The sequence below is a fragment of the Camelus dromedarius genome, chromosome 9, assembly GCF_036321535.1.
Source record: "Camelus dromedarius isolate mCamDro1 chromosome 9, mCamDro1.pat, whole genome shotgun sequence".
Lineage (NCBI taxonomy): Eukaryota > Metazoa > Chordata > Mammalia > Artiodactyla > Camelidae > Camelus > Camelus dromedarius.
The window spans coordinates 21084852-21104229 of NC_087444.1; the positions used below are offsets into that span (position 1 = coordinate 21084852).

At 46.1% G+C, this 19378-nt stretch overlaps 1 protein-coding gene across 2 annotated transcripts in view; it reads left to right on the forward strand.

The window, feature by feature from the left end:
• The window catches only part of CD101 (CD101 molecule), a 35537-nt gene extending 21729 nt beyond the window's left edge, over positions 1 to 13808 (forward strand). For both annotated transcript variants that reach the window (XM_064488877.1, XM_064488878.1), the window contains 3 exons: positions 1573 to 1983; positions 4544 to 4939; positions 12886 to 13808. In XM_064488877.1, the coding sequence (XP_064344947.1) occupies positions 1573 to 1983; positions 4544 to 4939; positions 12886 to 13121 (1043 nt within the window). In that variant the 3' untranslated portion in view covers positions 13122 to 13808. The remainder of the gene's footprint in view (positions 1 to 1572; positions 1984 to 4543; positions 4940 to 12885) is intronic.
• Positions 13809 to 19378: the final 5570 nt, after the last annotated feature.

The window sequence follows — 19378 nt, forward strand, 5'->3', positions numbered from 1 at the left end:
CCCTTTGGGTTTCTTCCTCAGTGAGCTCTCTTTTCGTTCTGTACAGTCCCCCGAAGTGGGCTTATTCCCAGAGTGGGTTAATCCCCTGGATTCAACCTATATATTAACAGTTCCCAAACCCATTATCCTGAAAGACTTTTCTTTGGATCTCCAGGCTCATCTATGCAATTGCCTCCAAGACGTGTCTACGCTCAATATGTCAAAACATAAGTACACCATTATTATCCCTCCAAGCTACTCCTCTTACATTGTTCTCTGTGTGTCCCCACCATCTCCCAGTGGCCCAAGTAAGAAACCTGAGTCGTCCACCACTCCTCCACGTCCACCTCATGTCCAGACTCCCATAGCATGACAGGCAAGGTCCTTTATAATTTGGTACATTTATGTCCTTCCACTGTCCATCTTGACCTTGAGCTCCAGCCACACGGAACTACCTGCAGTTCATCAAGCACTCTACGCTCTCTCTCATCTTTAAAGTCTTTGTTCAAGTTGCTTCTTTTGTGTGGAATCCCTTAATATCTCCATCAGATTAATTCCTATTAAACCTTAAGACTTAGCTTAGAGATCTCTCCTTCAGGAAGCCCCCCCCCCCCCACTCCCACGTTTGGGTTAGATGGTCCTGCCGTGTGCTGGGACGGCCACCTCTGCACACCTCTGTCCCGCTTGGGTGACACAGTCCTGTCCTCTCTCAGCGGCTGTGCCTGTGCCAGTCTCTCCCTCTAGGAGGTAAACCCACTGAGGGGAGGCATCCACAGAGCCTGGAATAGCCTGGCACGTAATATAGCATGTGCTTAATAAACGTTTATGGAAGGAAGAGTAAGGGGGCTTGCTGACAACATCAATAAGCCGTTACAGAGTAGAACTGGTCATGTCAGCAAGAAGTTAAGAATAAGATTCGGAAGCCAGGTTTTACTCTTCATCTTTCTGACAAAGCAGAAAATCTCCGGGGCTAAAGGATGGTTGACTACCTATCCATACAGTGTTCCCACAGCTGAGTGGCTGCAAAGAGACGCACAATTTTAATAGCTCACATACAGCTTCCTCTTGTTTATGCATGTTCGCAGGCGATACAACTAGGCTTAGGCAAATTGTGAATCCAGACGTACACTGGATAGTGACCCCACAGGCAAAGTGTTACATGGCCACTTGCTCACCATTCGATTTATGAAATGCTACAGATGTCTGTTCCCAAATACTGAAGCATTATCAAGTGGAAGAGATCGACTTTGCTGGATGATGCTTCCTCCCCGCCCTCCCCTCCCCATCCCACTCCTCCGGGGCAAGGGCAGAACCAGGACCCATGGGCAGAAGTTATGGGGAGGTAAAATTCAACTTGATTGCAGAAAGAATTCTCTAGTGGCAGAGCTGTCCAAAGATGGAATGGGTGCTTGGTTAGTTAGTGAGTTGTTCGGAGGCTGCAGGAGCAGTTAGTGGGGCTGCTCAAGAGGGAATTCACACATCTGATGGATGTAGGAGGCATTGCCTTTGTTGACCTCTCATGTCCCTTCTGCCTTCTAGTTCTCTTTTTCTAGCAAAGTAACGAAAGTAACTGTTACCATTCTTTTCATTTAGAGAGCAAGCTGGAAGTGAATTCAAGCAGTCAAGTCCAAGAGATCTCCATCAACTCTAACACTGACATAGAATGTAGCATCTTGTCCCAGTCCACTGGCAACCTCCAGTTAGCCATTATTTGGTACTTCCATCCCATTTCCACTGATGCATCCTGGCTGAAGATCCTGGAAATGGACCGAACCAATGTTGTCAAATATGGGGACGAATTTCAGAGCCCACGGAGAAAACAAAAATTCCATGCCGAGAGAGTTTCCCAAGGCTTGTTTCAGCTGCACCTTCTGAACGTGGAAGACAGCGATCAGGGCAAATACTACTGCGCTGTGAGGGAATGGCTCCGGTCCGCAAACAGCACTTGGCACCAGCTTGGAGAAAAGCAGTCAGGTCTAACGGAATTGAAACTCAGGCCCACAGGTAAACCTCCAAGGGTGTCCTCACACATCTTTCTGCAGAACTGCCGCCTTCTCTTGGGCAGCTGTTCTACGAAGTGATTATATGAAGGTGAAACTGTGACCTAGAGTTGTAGGAATAGTAGCCACCTGCACGAGGACCACAGGACCGGGTGGCCCACCAGAGGAGACAGGGGTCACTTACGGTGAGTCGGTCTGAGATTTGGAGGTGGCTGGACGGGAGCAAGTCTCTGAGAGTGGTTTGCATCTCAGCCCGGCAGCCTGGTCTCTGCAGCTACCCGGGGTACCGTATCTCCCGATCTCTGTAACAGCAAGCTGTGTCATTCCAGTGGGGCTCTACTGTAATTTGGCAGAGAAAGAGTAACACGAAGCATATTTCTCCCACTGTGAACAGAAACCGTACAACTCTATAGGGATGTGTGGAGAAATTGCTTTTCAACATTTGGCTGCCTAAACATAAGGCAAATAAGAGCAGTTAGCTGTTGGAATGGCCTAGTGAGGGCGTCTTCTCCACCTCAGGAGGCCTTTAAAAATGCAGTAGGAGTTCCATCCCTCTGCACTGGTCCATGAGCGCTGTGGTCTAAACGTGGGCAGGGTTGATTAGATCTGTCAGTGTTAGTTCGGTCACCTCCAGCATTGATTAAAATTAAATGAATGTCACAGCTAAGGTTTGGGAACTGGCCAAGATCCAACAGCACGATGCAAATAAGTTAATCCAGTCTGGTGCCGAAAATTCTATTTTCAATGTAACATCAAAAAATAAGATTATAATGAACGTTGCCATGGGTTAGGCAGTTAGGGATCCACTGAGGCACCGCCTTCAGGAGCTCTCAGTCTGTTGGGAGCAGCAGGGGCGAAGTAGTAACCCGGCGCCAGGGTCTCTTCCTGCCGCTCCGGCCCCCGTTCTCCATGTTCTCCAGACCCCTTCTCCTCGCCCTGCTAAATGCAGGTGTCCTCAGGGACACCTAAGCCCATTTTCCTCCTTACTCTCCGCTGTCTTCAGAACCACTTAAACACTGCCTTTGTTCCAACTACCACCTTCAGTGAAACAGCCCTCAGTCTTAGCCCCCTTCTCCTGAACTCCAGGCCCTCCTACCCAACTGCCTGCTGCACATTCCTGCTTGGCTCCTACCCAGCATGTCCCAAATCATCCTTATGTCCCACGTCATCATCATGGTGTTCGCATCTTAGCCATCCCGCAAGACTCACGCACCCTTCATTCTCCATCTGTGTGGCCAACGCCCCTTTCTCCTGGTGTACCAAGACAAACTGTGACAGGGTGTGCCCACCTCTTTACAAAGCGCACACCACTTCTTGACTCTAGCCAACACTTCCCATTCAGAAACGCTGGCCCTGTGCTGTCCAACCTTTTAGTACATCAAGGGATGCCTAAAACCTTTTTTGGTGACATCTCTCAGTTTGAGAATGTCCATAATGATTTCAAATTCTCTTAAAATCCTGAAGATGTCGAATAAGACATATCTGTGGGCTGGGTGTGTTTGGCTGGGGGTAGCCAGCTGTGCACCCTGGTGTGGGAAGTGAGTTAAGGAAGAAGCCCCAGGGAACAGTACTGAGAAGGATTTGTCAGACATGCAGGAGGGATATTTTCTCTGAAATCAGTAGAGGAGAAGAGTTCAGAAGTAAACAGATTTCAGTGGCAGAAACCGCAGAGAGGACAGAAAAGACTAGAGGGTCTCTTGAGCTGGGAAATTGAGCCTTTATTGGGTACTTTGGCCAGAGTGTAGTGGTGGGGTTGGAAGGCTGATTGCAATGGAGTAGGGAGTAATTTGAGGTGAAGAAGGAGAGACAGGACCACAGAAACTATTTCACATGCTCCTCCATGAAGAGAAGGAGAGAGTAAAGATGGTAACTAAAAAAGAACCCCAGATTGGACAAAGCTGTTCTTTTCAAGACAGATTAATAAATCTGTTTGTGGTAGAGTTGAAAATTTAGTGCATACTGTAGTTTCTTTGTTTTGTTGGAACTAATCTAGCCTTCTTTCCAAGTTCTCACCTGCTGGTGATCTGGGGAACATTTTTAAAAAGTAAATGTCAAAATCTTTTTAAAACTTAGTCTAATCCAACAACGTAGTCTCTAACACATGGATAAAGATGTTCGGTCTCTCGGATAGCCTCCTCGTTCCTTGTGTCTATACCTGAGGTGACACACCTGAGTGTATGGGAGGAGGGTCATTTGCTTAGAAAAAGGGGCAGTGGTGGCATATTCAACTTGAAGGGAGGCTGGAAGTGTTGAAGGGCCCCTCTGGGAAGCAGAAGAGAGAGCTGACCTGGGAGAATTAAGGGCAGCAGGACAGAGTGCCCACCAAAGCTGGGTGGTTTTTCGTGGCAGGTCCAGTAGGCAAGAGGGAGGCTGAAGAAGGGAAGTGGCTGGCTTGATTCACAGTAGACAATGTTCTGGCAAATATGGAAGGAGGACAGGGGTCAAGGAAAAGCATTCACAGTGGAGGACCTGATGTCGTCTTCAGCGACAGCTGGACTGTTCAGAGGAGGTGTCCAATCTGAAGTGTGGGTTCCTCTCTAACTTATGGCCATTTTATTTCCTAGGAAGCAAGGTACGTGTCTCCAAAGTGTACTGGACAGAAAATGCCACTGAGCACAGAGAGGCGGCCATCCGCTGCAGCCTGGAGAGTGCTGGCAGCCCAGCCTCCCTGTTCTCTGCGACGTGGTACCGGAACAGAGGAAATCCTGCAAGTGAGATGCTGGTGCACCTGCAGCAGGACGGCTCACTGGAGTACGGTGAAGAGGGGCTCAGGAGGCGCCTGCTCTCATACCGTTCATCCCCTACAGACTTTGTCCTGCAGTTTCAGCGGGTGGAGATGGAGGATGCGGGCATGTACTGGTGCAAGGTGGCAGAGTGGCAGCTACATGGCAACCCAAGCAAGTGGGTCGCCCAAGCGTCAGATGAGTCACAGCCTGTGGTGCTCACGGTGCTGCCTTCAGGTAACTAGGGATCCCCCAGCCGTGGCTCTTGGCTGGGAGACTCTTTGTCTCTCCTCCTGTGCTCTCCCTCCAGCTGTATTTTGCTTCTTTTCAGGCTGAAAACAATGTACAGACTCCCTGAAGAAAATGACTTTGCCCTTTCTCTCAGTAGTGACTCATCTGGACAGATAAGATCTACATGAGGTTTTGGCATAGTTTTTTCCTTTTTACTGAAGTATAGCTGGTTTGCAATATTGTATTAACTTCTGGTGTACAGCACAGTGATTCAGTTATACGTATATTTATATTCCTTTTCATATTCTTTTTCACTATGGTCTATTACAAGTTATGAATATAGTTCCCTGGCCATACAGTAGGACCTTGTTGTTTATCTGTTTTATGTGTAGCAGTTTGTATCTGCTAATCCTGAATGTCAGGGGCATCTGACCTCTTCTCCCACTTCCCCTCTTAAACAGAAGAAGCCATCAACATCGTATCCCTTTAAGTAACCAAATAATGTTTGAAGCAGACATCCTTACCTCTTAGCTGATTCTCCAGTCTCAGAAAGCACATCTACAGTGGGGGTGGGAATGAGGAAGAGGGACATGGGGACTTTATGTCTGATCTGGCTGAGCCAAAATCAGCCACATCTAAATGCTGCCTGAGTCATAAACCAATCAACCAAAGAAAAAAAGCCTCTCTCAATGAGTAAGTGCCAAGCTTCTTACCTATGGGTTCAACAAACTACCTTAACCCTGAGAATGATAGATGTTTGGCGTGCCTCTCCTAATTGCACTTTGAAAGGCACCAAGGAAGGAAATGGGCCCTGTGGAACTTGTCTGTAGGCTCCAGCACGGGAGGCAGTGACTTGAAGACCATCAGCCAAAGGGTGACCCTTCTCCGTGTGGGAAGGTCGTCCTTGTTGTGCTGAGCGCCCAGCTTCCGGAGGCATGCGGAACAAGAGGTTGTGGAGGAGAGGGCTTCCTTCCAGCCAGTGCAGTGCCAAGCCTATAATAGGCATTCATTAAGCAAAACTGTCTCCAGCTAGACCAGAAAATCTCCCCCGGTGATCAATGAGCCACAATGAGATGCCATAGCCAGCTGATTCTCTGAGCCATTTCTTTCCGATGGGGTTTACCAAGAAGGTGAGAGGTGAGCTCTATGTTAAACTTACAGTGGGAAAGGGTCACTGGAGAGGCAGCGGTGTGGTCTTCCTGCCCCATACAGGGAAGGGTTAAAAGGATCGGTAAAGATAACGTCTCTACAACACCAGCTAGCTCCTGGGACACTCCATGGGAGGGAGAGCGTGCTAGGGAATGAGAGGTACCTTTTCAGAGTAGGCATACGTGCATCCCAGCCCCAGCAGGGCTTCTGGGGGGGAAGTCAGTTACCTAACTTATTCCCTGAGGGGTCATCATTCTCCTCCCACCCATTCTTCAGCAGAATTTTTATTCCAAGTATCCAGGCAGAATTTATCTTCCTATGAGCTTTTCTTCCACTCCAACAATTATAGGAAGTCCCACACCCTGAACACATTCCATCCGTGTTTTCCCACTGGAATTCCCAGGCCCTGTAGAATCAGCAGTTTCTGCAGAATAAACAGACAATAACTGTAAAAAGTCTATATTCCGTGACTAAAAAGCACCTCTCTTCTGAGACAGATGGGGTCCTTCATAGCGTATATTTACTGTTAGTCTTTGTGGAATTCTTATAAAACAGGTGTGAGGTTTTAAGAAGATGAGCTCTGGAAAGAAAACGTGACAAGCTAAGTAGTCTTTGTATTCTTCACAACTGAAGAAGCTTGGAAGCCTGTGCCACGGCGACCTGAGGGTTTCCACTGTGAGCACCGGCAGGTGTTCCCAAGGAAATCCTTCTCTTAGAGCATCTCGCTTCCTCTACCTGGCTGGTCCTTTCTGGTAGGTGGGTAAGCAGTATGGGGCGATGAAAAATCCCAGGGTTTGGAAGGAGACAAGCCTAGGCTCAAATTGCAGCTCTGTCACCTACCTACTCGCTGTGAAATCATTTCCTGGTTACCTAACCTCTGTGAGCCTCAGCTTTCTCATTAAATGAGAATCATAATAGGAATTCATGTAAAGTATCTGGCGCAGACCCCGGCATATTCTAAGTGCTCAACAAATGTCAATTCCTTTTCCCCTTATGTCTCAAACGTGCCGCACACACACACATATGCACCCACATGCACATATACAGGTACATATACACATACGTATATATGACAAAATATTTAAATTTGTTCAGTGAATAACTATATGGGGTCCTGGGGCACACAAAAATGTGTTACAGAGTCTGTTCCCACAGAGCTCAGAGTCCGGTGGGGGAGGTAAAGTCCAACATGATAAGGTGTCGTTAAAGAAATGGTCTCAGGAGACTAAGGAAGGAGCAGAGAGAGGCAGGGCTGAGATGAAGGGCTAGGTGGGGAGGAGATCTGGGAGAGTTCCGAGAGTATGGGGCCTATAAAAAGGAAGACACACGTTTTAGGAAAAGGGAAGGATATGCAAGATGATCAGAGAAACTGTGTTAGGACGGCCAGAGATGAGGCTAGTGAGACGGAAAGGGTGTGGATCTCAATGGGTCTTGTGTAGGAAGCTAGGGAAGGTGAACTTTATCCCGGAAGTTAGAGTGTCATTGCACAAGTTCAAGCAGTGGGGGGTGACCCATCAGATTTGCATTTTAGAAAGCTCCCCCTGGGAGTGGTGTTAAAAATGAATTGAAGTTGGGGAGGGTGTAGCTCAATGGTAGAGCTGCTGCTTAGCATGTGTGAGGTCCTGGGTTCAATCCCCAGTACCTCTGTTAATTAATTAATTAATTAATTAAACCTAATTACCACCCCCCAAATTTTTTTTTTAATGAATTGAAAGGGAGGAAGGCACGAAGCAGGAAGAACTATTTGAAATTGATTGTGGGGACCCAGGTGAGGCATGATGAAGTCCTGAATTAAGGCAGTACCCAGGAGTGCTGAGAGGACAGGTGCTCATATGAGGAGACACAGTCTTCAGGATTTAGAGGATGAGGTGTATATGGAAGGTGAATGAGCAGAAGAAGAGACTCAAGGGTGAGTGCACAGTGGGGACACTCACCAAATGAGGTGATACAGAAGAAAGATCTGAAGGGGAACATTAGTTCAATTTTGAATAAGTTGGGCTGGACCTGAGTTTGGAGTACTGGAAAATTATCCAGGGAGATCTATCCAGTAGGCTTTGGAATTTCCAAATGAGATCTCTGCCAGAGTTACAGAAGTCATCATCTTACAGCCTATAAAGATGTCCAAGGATGGACCCCTGAGATACACCACTGTTTATCCGGGGGCTGCAGAAGAGGGGCTATGAAGGAGAATGGAAAGCATAGCCTAGAGGTAGGAGAACCAGGGTTCGGTGGTATCACGGAAACCAAAGGCAGGACAGATATCAGGAGGGAAGGCAGAGCCAACAGACTCAACTGGTGCAAAGAGGCCAATTAAGATGAAGATGGGAAAATATCCATTGGTTTAACAAGATAGGGCAATTACAGAAAAGTTGTGAGAAAAGTCAGACTGCGGTGAGAAAGTGGACACGTCAAATCCAGATTATGCTATCAAGAGCTTTGATGCCAAGGGAAAGAGAGAAAACAATGACAAATGTCAGGAGGTGCAGTGAAGCTTTGCTTTGTTCTGTTTTGGTTTGGAGATGGTAGGGACTCGAGCACATTTACATTCTGGAGGGAGAAGAGCCAGTGGAGAAGAAGAAGATGAAGATTAGAAGAGAATGGACATTACTGGCAGTCTAACATCTTGCATGAACTTACACCACCTCCTGATTGGAATGCTCCTTCATGTCATCTGTCCCTGCTCAACACTTACTAATCCTTCACCGACCAACGTAACTGCCACTTTCTCAGCAACTTACCTTAGTCTCTTAGTCATCACACCTGTTTATCACCCATCATCAGTGCCAGACTATACATTGTGAGAAGGCTAAGACTGTCTGGTTCTCAGCAACAGCATAATGTCTGGCACAAAGAAGGTGCTCAAATACTTACTGAATTCACAGTATAATTGCACTCCTGGTAAGGACCAGCTCTATGTATTAATAAGGTCCATGTCAAATATAATAGGCTACGAATTCTCACTTCTCAAATGGTTTCCCACCACCTCTGCTTGGCAGTTCTGGGTTGGCTTAATTTAGGACTGTTTAAGAGAACTGTGAAGCATGTGGCTAACGTGAAGGCAGAGAAGTTGAGAGGTACTTCCCTGGTGGAATGCACCTCACATTTTCCTCTCCATCTTACATCCTTGGCTGTGACCAAGCCAAAGCAGGGGCTACAGCTACCTGATTCTAGAGAACTCGCTGTGATTAATTAATAGGCAAGGTTCTAAAGCTTTAGGGGGGCTGGATTATTTGTAGCAGTACAGTATTTATTACTATTTCCCAGATTTTCTTTGGGTAAGGCTGTATTTAGAAGTGGATCTTCAGAAGAGCTATGGGCCCCTATCACCCTGGTGTTTCTGGAGGGAATTTGTCATTTGTCTGTGCTCCCTGGTGCCTCCAATAAGGCCTGGCACACAGTGCTCAGCTCAAAAAAAGCTTGATGAATGAATGAGCAAGTGAGTCCTCAATGGAGGTGAAGCGAGCGCTGTCAGAGGTTCACTTACTCTGAGAGGCTCTTGTATCAGGTTCCCTAACCCCACTTTGACTTCTTGGCTGGAGCCGCCTCTCCCACGTGGCCACACCTGGCACGGCCAGTTGCCCAAGTCTGGGTTGCATTAGGGGAGGAGTTGGTAGGGGCTTCAATATCTTCTACCTTTCTTCTAAAGTCAGTGTTAGAAAGAAATTCTCTTAGTGATAGGTTTGGCCACGGGTAGAAGCAGGTTATAAACTAAACCTCGTGATGAAGTGTTCCCATTACATTTTTGGCTCTGTCTTACAGGCCTTGTACTCCGAGCCCTGGGCACTTACTCGGATTGATTCAAAATGCCAAACCTTAATGGTTTTGCATGTCACTAATACTAATCCAGATCTGGGCGAGAGGCAGATGGTGGGAATGGTGACTGTGGGATCCAGAGCAAACACTGCCCTCCCGGGAGAGGTCATTTAGAAGCACTGGAGCTGACAGTTCCTAGCTGGTGTCCAATTCAGCACCGCAAAGAGCGCCCTTTGTCGACCTTTGATGGCAGATTGCTCTCAGTGGAACGGACTCCTCCCCATTTAGACAGTCAAGCCCTCTGGCAGTCCCTTCATGCAGTCCCTTCATGCAGAAGGTGAGAGTGTCAGTGGCAGAAAATCCAAGTGCCAGATTTCTACCTCCTATGTGCTGGTTCCATCTCCCCATCATCACACCATCATCCTAGCAATGGCGACACATGGGTGGCATGGACTCTTGTCTCCCAATTCTCTGCCTCTCATGATTAGAAAAGGAAGCCACAGTCTCCTAAATAATTGCTTGACTCTCCGCTGAATGTCACTCAGCCCTGGGGACAGAGAGATCAGAGATTTAAGGGAAAGACTTGGCCTGTGGAAGAACATGGCCAAGCCTGTGGTCCCTGAGTGAGGAAATCAGCAGACTCAGCTCTGTTTTCTGCCTGGTCACTTGGGAAGAAGTTGCCTATGATTTCCCTAACTTTCTCAATAGCACTCTAGCTGGTATTTATTCCTTGCCGACTCAACAGATGGGCTAGACACTGTTTAATGCTTTATTCGGCATTATCTCATCACGACTCTACAAATTATTATCCTCATTTGATTGACAAGGAAACTATTAGAGAGGATGAGTAAGTTGTCCAAAATCAATGATGGTTAAGCTGAAGAGCCAGGACTTGGACCCAGTTCTCTCTGAGATGTAGTAGGGGCCCAGTCACTACTCTGCACACAGCGGGAGGGTATATTTCAAGTGGTAGAGTGTGTGCTTAGCATGCACGAGGTCCTGGGTTCAATCCCCAGTACTTCCCTTAAAAAAACTAATTAAATAAATAAACCTAATTACCTTCTTCCCCCCAAAAAACAAACAACAACAACAACTACTCTGCACATGAGTTGTGTAAAGTAGCAAGGCCGGAACCCTCACCCACTGGTCTCTATAGCTCCGCTCTCTTTCAGCCTTGCAGTCTATTCCTCCTGCTTAGACGTATGCCTTCAAATGTATTCAGATGAGACCCGGGAGAATTACTGTAGTCAAGCAGGGCCTTGGAGGGAAGGGCCAGGTAGGATGTGGAGAGGGGCTGATAAAGAATTCAAACTCCTGCTTTATCGTTTGCCCACACTTTCAAAGACAAAAACCAAATTTAGGATGGAGAATATAAACGAGACCAGAGAGAATCCAAGCAACAAAGCCCTGCAGCTCCTTCCCTGCTCAGAGCTGCCAGCCTAATGTTCAGTGATGGTCTCCTCGGTGTAACATGACAGCAGCAGCGCCTGGGTCCCTGGGTGTGGAAGTCACTCATGCAGTTGACTCATTCTTTAGTCCCCATTGATGCCCAAGTGCTACGCGGGAGAAAAGATGCATGAGACGTAGGTTCTGTCCTCCAGGAGTTTTCTTTGCAGAATTTGGACACGTTTAGATTCTTTCTTGACTTCCAACAAAGAGATGTTCTTCAAGGTGCGAAATGCATCAGCAATGCCAAAAGTGAAATTCTTGCAGCGTGAGGTTGGTCAAAATGACCTTTAAACCTGTTGTCTTTATCTCTAAGAGTCTGTAATCCTATGAATTCTATGGCTTAACCTCTGAGGAAGAAATTGCTTATGTCATTATGATTTTCTAATAACAGCTCAGCTATTGTTAGCATCAGATTTTTCAGAACAGCCCTGATTTCAAATATCCTGTCGTATATAATGTAGTCGGAAGACTACATTTAGTAGTTGGTGTCTTGGTGTCCTGCATCAAAAACTGTAAATACCCCTCCTTTGACTAGTAGCTTGAGGCTCTCTTTCCTGGAGCCTGCGGTGTGTGCAGTCTTCCCTGGCTGCGTGGCCAGGCCCTGACTGCTTCAGGGCTGTTTGTCCGTGCTCTGAGTGTCCGTGTGCTGACAGGGCTTCCCTGAGGACTGCAGCTGCCCGATGGCTGGGTGGCCGTGTGCTTCAGCCGGCATTTATATCGGAGCGTTTGCCCACGTGGTTGCCGTCAATCCAGTTTAATTCAGATCAGCAAACGTTACCAAGGAGGTGCGCGAGGCACTGCAGAGGCTGGAGAAACAAGCGACACTATCAGACATACTCCAATGACCATGATGATAAAGATGGTTAAAGGGAACACAAGAGGTCTAAACAAAGGCAGGTGTGAGAAGTGGAAAAAAAGAAGAGGAAACTGTGCCTGAGGCCAGGTGGGAAGACAAGTGTGATGGGGAGCTAGGCCAGCAGGACCCAGGGGATTACGGTGTAGAGAGCATGCCCGGTGGAGGCGACAGTAAGAATAATGGGAGGGGACCGAATGCGGGGGTGCCTGGGGACTGCGAGGCTGATTTGGAGATTAAGGAAGGGGGGGTGCTTCTCACTTGCGGGTGCTGTGGTTTTATAAGGACAGTGCAGAGTGAGTGTGTGTGTGTGTGTGTGTGTGTGTGTGTGTGTGTGTAAGAAGCAGCGATGGGAATAATGGTTAAAAATTCAGGACCGGCAACAGAGTTGGGAACGAGGGTTGAATTATAGATATCTTTTCTGCGGAAAGAAGATTAAAGGAGAGATTTTCTTTCTTGTTTTGTTTTTCTTTCTGGCTGTTAGTTTTAAGTAGGTCATCGCAACCTCTGGTGGTTGGAAATCGCTGGGCGAGAGGGAGTTGGGCTGGAGGAGCGCCGACCTGCAGCTCTCCTCTCCCCGCACCCTTTCCTCACTCCTCGCGTGTGATTTAAGGGGCCGACTGCTATGTGGCCCCCGTGACTTTCACATATATTTGCCTGTAACAATAAATCCCAGAAGTGTTAACAATTAATTCGTACAAATACGTTGGAGACTAATTATTCTTTCTTTCCCCCCTGTTTGCTGCAGAGCCAACATTGCCTTCCAGGATCTGCTCGTCAGCACCTCTGCTCTATTTCCTCGTCATCTGCCCCTTCGTGATGCTCTTTCTTCTGCTCATTTCCCTCCTCTGCTTATGCTGGAAGTCCAGGAAGTTATCCACGCTGAGTCTAAACGCGCAGAAAGAAAAGGACCTCTGGGTGGGCTTGAAAGGGGCTGGAGGCAGGACCACAAACAGGACGGAAGAGGATGATGAAGACAGTTGAATCCCCAGAGGCACCTGCAGTCCTTTGGAAAGAGTGTGGGCTTTGGAACTGGCCTGACCAGGATATGAGTGACCCCCTGGTTCTGTCCTCTGTGTCTGGCCTGGGGCAAGTTCCCGAGGACTCAGAGGGAACATTCGTTGAGCGCGTATGTAGTGCCGGGCACCGTTAATTGTTTCTTCCTGTGTTACCTCGCCTACCCCTCGCACCCCCCCAGGAGCCAGGTGGCACCGTTACCCGGTACCTGTTTCACACTTACCGTATCTCCCAAGGCTCAGGCTCCTGTCTGTGAGGAGAGGAGCCCCTCCCTCACCCAGTGCTGGGGATTAAATGAGATCCCTGGGCAAAACCCCAGGCAAGGCTGCCCTCTGCTCGCCTCTCTTGTGTCTCTGATTCCCTGGAGAACACTCAGGGTCCAGCCACACTGGCTTTAAGTAATCTTCTGCCTCCGGATAAGAGGCCGAGGGAAGGATCTGATGTCAGCAAGGCAAAAGGAGTTGAGAATGTGCCCTTCATTTATGTCAGATCTGCCTCCCAACCAGACTGTGACTTCCTGCAAGGCAGAAATCCCATTCTGTCCTCCTTTCATCTCCAGCCCATTATAAATGCCACTCAAGGGCCAGTTCTGCACAGTAGATGTTTAATCAACATTAGTTCTTGAACGAAATGATAAAGCATTTTGTAGCCTGAGTTTCTTTCTTTTTTCTTTTTTCCATAAGACTTATTACATCATTGCTAAGGAGAAACTTCAAAAAAAGTTTTTTTAGTGGCGGTACTGGGGATTGAACCCAGGACCTTGTGCGTGCTAGGCATGCACTCTACCACTGAGCTACACCCTCCCCCCTGTTTTTAAATTTTTTTGGAGAGGGGGAGGGTGTAGTGGTAGAGCATGTGCTCAGCATGCACAAGGTCCTGGGTTCCATCCCTAGTACCTCCATTAAAACAAACAAATAAATAAAAACCTAATTACCTCCCCACCAAAAACAATAAAATTAAAAAAAAATTTTTTGCGACAGTGCTCCAGTCATCTCCCCAAGACCTCATATCCCCTTTTCCTCCCCACACGCAAAGTCCATCTAGCTCCTGGCTCTTCGTAGCCAAGGTCTTAGTTTCCTTGACCTGACAGTACTGGGTAGCAGGAAAGGGCGTTGGGGTAGTTATCAGAAGGCAGGGGGTCTAACAGCACCACCGTCCCCTCCCACTCTGGCAGAGGCGAGGAGTTCAGGGGGAAGAGTGGGTCAGGTCCATTTCCTCAGCATCCTCTGTTCTCAGCCAGGAAAAGTCAGCCGGGTAGGGTGTGGGGAGTGTCATGGCTAAAGGCTCTCAACAGCTGTCCCCGAGGAGATAACAACTGTCCCCACCAGGCCTGAGGTTCCCCCACCTTTGTTTCTAAGGTGGCTTGGGCCCTGTGGTACCCAGAACTGGAAACCAATCAGTGCCACCTCACAGACTTGAGAAAACACATCTGTTTATTATCTATGTGACCAACGGGGTTGTTTTCACACACGGTAATTTGCATTTCCAAGGAGAGCAATTTATTTTTAATTATTTTATCAGGCACACACGTCCTCTCCAAGCATAATTAGTTCCTTTGCAAGGGAATTATTGGTGGCTGTGAGAACTCCCACTGCAGACCCACCACTTCCTTCAATTCGTCTCCCTTTGTAGCCTCATTTGAAATATTCCAAATGTTTTCTTAAGCAGGCCAGCACGTTTGTTTCTTCTCTCTCAGGTGAGGGAACATATTTTTCAGAAAACAAAGCTAATGCTAAGATTTCTTGGTGTGATACTCACCCCCATCTTTTCCAGAAACCTGGATTTTAATTGGATGTTGAAGAGAAAGAGATTGGATTTAAGCCCTGACAGAATCCGAGTAGATTCTAGTAGTGTCCCAACCTGGGGTCCTTTCTCCCCATTCGCTGTTCCCCATCTGCCTCTGGACCCTGCCTTTCAGCTCTTAGCTCAAACACCAGTCTTCTACATTTGAATTCAAAACAGAGACTGCACGGAAGACACTCAGATATCCCACTACTCCACCCAGAGCAGTGCACGGGAACGATTATCCCCCAGGGAGCCCCTCCCATGTGCCGGGAATGGGATGGGAGGGCTCCAGGGGGTGACTCCACAGCCCTGCTCCCCGGGGACCATCACCCTGTTTGTTCTGGATGCCCTGCTTTCATTAATGGGAACTAGAGCACATTGGATTTTCTAAGAAATCACATCACGCTATTTGGCCTATAGTGAGTTTTCAAGCAACTAAAACCCTAGAGTCTTCTTTTTACCTTTCTGAACTTCTTTAGAATAAAATTTGTTTCCATCTGATTCAGCAGACATTTTACATGAAACCCCTTCTCTCTCCAATTATGCACTTGTTCATTTTCAGGTTTTTTTTTAATTGAAGCATAGTCGATTTACAATGTTGTGTTAAATTCTGATGTACAGCATAGTGATTCATTTTTTAATTTATATATATATATATATATATACACACACATATACATATATACACATATATATATATATTTCTTTTCATATATTTTTCATTATAGGCCATTACAAGGTATTAAATATAGTTCCCTGGGCTATACAGTAGGACCTTGTTGGTTATCTGTTTTATATATAGTAGTTAGTATCTGCAAATCCCAAACTCCCAATTTATCCCTTCCCACCTCCTTTCATTTTTGTTTTTAAAGCTAAACAGAGAACGTTACTTTCACTCAATGATTTTGACTTTTCTATCCTGTGTCACCGCCTGGTTTTGCTTTTGGCTGCTTGTGTTACCAAATCCTCTTTGGCAACTGGACAAACCTCTGTCTCAGGAGTTGGCTACTCTGTAGCCCAGAAGCCAAATGAGGCCCAACATCTGTTTTTTAAAATACAAGTTGTTGGAATACAGGCATTCTCATCTGCCTGCGTGTTGTCCATGGCCGCCCTTACCATAGCATGGCCGGGTTGAGTAGTTGCCACAATAGACTGTGTGACCTACACAGCCTTCTGGTGGGTCATGTTCTATGTATCTTAGCCACATACTGTGTTCCTGGGGAACTTGATTTAACCTGTTACATCTGTATCTGGTATGTACCTGATTACTTCAGTAAAGAATCTTAGGCTCTCTGGATTGGGGTCTAGTCCAAGCGGTTCTGAAGTATGAATCCTCTCCATCACACTCCCATCAAAGATGAGGAACTCACCACCCCTGAGGTATTCCACACCATCCTGCTGAGTTGCAGGACAAGGTAACACAGAAGAAGGAGGCATGAATACGCTCCATTCACTGTTTTCAGTCTGCTGAGGCATGTCGAGGAACGACCGATTTACGGCAGAAGATGAGTGCAGTTGGCAGCAAGTCCTGCACCATAGTAGTTTCTCACAGTCGCACAGGACTTGTTCTTCATCTCAGGTTCACAGCACCCCACGCAAAAGGGCTGCGATTCCTGTCCTGCAGGTGAGAAGCTGAAGCTCGGAGAGGTTAAGTCTCACCAGGATCACCCAGCCATAGGCAGAAGGGCAAGAGCTCAAAATTAGGTCTGCTGACAAGTCCTGGACTCTTTCCCCAATAAATACTGTACTCAAATCCATCACTATTGGAAAAAATCTGGTGATAATGTTATCCACCTCATATGGTTGTTATGAGGATCAAATCAGATACTTACATGAAGATAAGTTTTAAACCATTTCAAGTCATAAATGAATGTCAGCATAACCCAAGGTTTTCCAGGCCTTACCTGTCTGTGCACATAAATGAAATGAAATCAACAGTAATAATCCAAATTCTACTGACTTTTGCCCCAAGCTTATACAGAGTCTTACCATCTAGAAAGTGTTCTTCAAACATTCCTGGAGCTTCTCTAGGATCCTGGGAATTCATCCGAGTTCACAAACAAGTCCACTCTCACATGGTTTCCTGCTGCTCTGTTCAGATCTACAGCTCCCACTGCAGTCAGGATGCTGTAGCACCTGAGATGCCCAAGCTGGACAGTGGCAAGCAAGGAAAAGTACCTAACTCTCATTCTGTCCTTGTGTTACTCTATTTGGATTTCCGTCAAATCCAAGATGGTGGGCGAGGGTTTAACTCAGTGATAGAGTGCATGATTAGCATGTATGAGGTCCTGGGTTCAGTACCCAGTGCTGCCATTAAAAATAAATAAATGAACTTAATTACCTCCCCCCAGAAAACGAAAACAACAAAAATCCAAGATGGCTTGTGCCCCCATGTCTCTAAAGATCTCCTGTGACAACTCCTTCAGCTTTTGCTCAATATCTCCTTTCTCCTTAGGGTCAAGACACCAGCCAGTCTGGAAGTAGTCTGAGAGACAGACTTCACACTGTGCTCTCCATTTCACATTCTTGGCTCCCAGGAAACTCTGTAATGTCTTCATCAGCAGCCCTCTTTCTCCTGCAGGTGGGTCATGCAAATCAGGCTTGAGGGAGGCTCCCCACTCATCGGACAGGTCCAGAGAAGTCGGCATTACCTATAGGTTCAGCTCAGACTTCTGTTACCCTGGCTGTTAATCTTTACCTCCTAATGCAGCAAAGTGCCATGGGCAATGAGAAATGAGACGATGTCACAAAGGAGATGTCATTTAAATTTTAAAATGTCCGGAAATATTTAGACAGGTAAAGTTGGAGTAAACAGTCGTCAAGGGGCAGAGGTAGCCTCGTGTAAAGCACAGTATGTAGAATAGATTTGATTTGATTTAAGCATTAGATTTGCGGAGGGGGGCAATGGGAGATTAACACAGAAACACAGGGGAAGGAAAAGAGATCGTGAACTTGCGCAAGAACTTGGACTTTATTGGATGGACAGGGTGAGCCATTGACTGTTGCTTAGAAGGGAAAGAACAGTCATCCTGTAGGAGGATTGGAAAAGCAGCCGCATGGATGAGGGATGGGGTCGGGGTGGGTACTTTGTAAAATGGAGATAAAACCAATTTTGTGAGAGTTTGGAGAACTGAACAAAATTATCAGCAAGTTTCCAGTATTATGTCAAGCTCATAGAGGTAGCTAATACGTATTTGTAAAATACAATGACACATGTTATGAGATTCTTCTTCAATTTAATAAATACGTGTTGACAGAATTTTCTACTGAGAAGTGTAGAGATAAGAGAGGGTTATGTCGTTCATTATCTTAACTGGCTTTCTGTTTACTTTGTATTTTTGAAACTTGCTTTTATGTTCAATTTACTTGTCAGAAATTTGGAGTTTCTATCATGTCATCTCTGAATCCAAGGTTCCTTCTGCACCAGTTCTGACTGCCAAATGGAGCTATTTTGACTAGAAGCATATTCATCACATTAAACCATTTGCTGAGATGGAGGACCGCATGGGATAAGGAATTATTAATAAGCTCATATGCTGTGAATAACCATTAAATGAAAACCCAAATTCATTACATCAGGATGACTAAATTTGAAAAGACTGATCATATCAAATGCTTGTAAGAATTTGGAGCAGCTGGAATTCAATACATTGCTGATGGGAGTGTAAATCTCTTCAACTATTTTGTAAAACAGGTAGTTTCTAATAAATTTAAATATACACTGACTCTATGGCTTAGCAATTACGTTCCTTACATTACCTGAGAGAAACGAATGCCGATGTCCACTAAGACATACGCAAGGATACGCATAGCTTTATTCATTGTTGCTAAACACTGGAAACAAAACCATTGTCCATCAATAGGTGAATGGATAAGGTATAGTTTATATACATCACAGAATACTGCACAGTAAAAAAATGAACAAATTACTGACATATGTGATGATGTGGATGAATCTTACAGCATTGTTGAGTGAAAGAATCCAGACACAAAATGGCATGTCCTATATGAGTCTACTTATTTGAAGTCCAAGAACAAGCAAAACCTATCTATGGTGACAGAACTCCGAATAATGATTTCCTCTGGCAGGAGTATTGACTGGGAAGTAGCATAAAGGAAGCTTCTGAAGCAACTGAACTGTTTTTTTATCTTTATCTAGGTGATGGCTTCATAGGCATATGCCTCTGTAAAAGTTCACTGAACTGTCTTCCTAAGATTGAGTACTGTACTGTTAATAAATAACTGAAATTAATTCTATATAATTTAATAAATATAAAATATAAATATAATATGCATAACTTAATAAATAGCTTACTACATGTAAGCTTAAACCTGAATTTTTTTAAAAAGCATCTTTTGGGGGAAAGGGGGTTTAACTCAGTGGTAGAGCACATGCTTAGCAGGCATTAGGTCATGGGTTCAATCCCCAGTACCTCCTC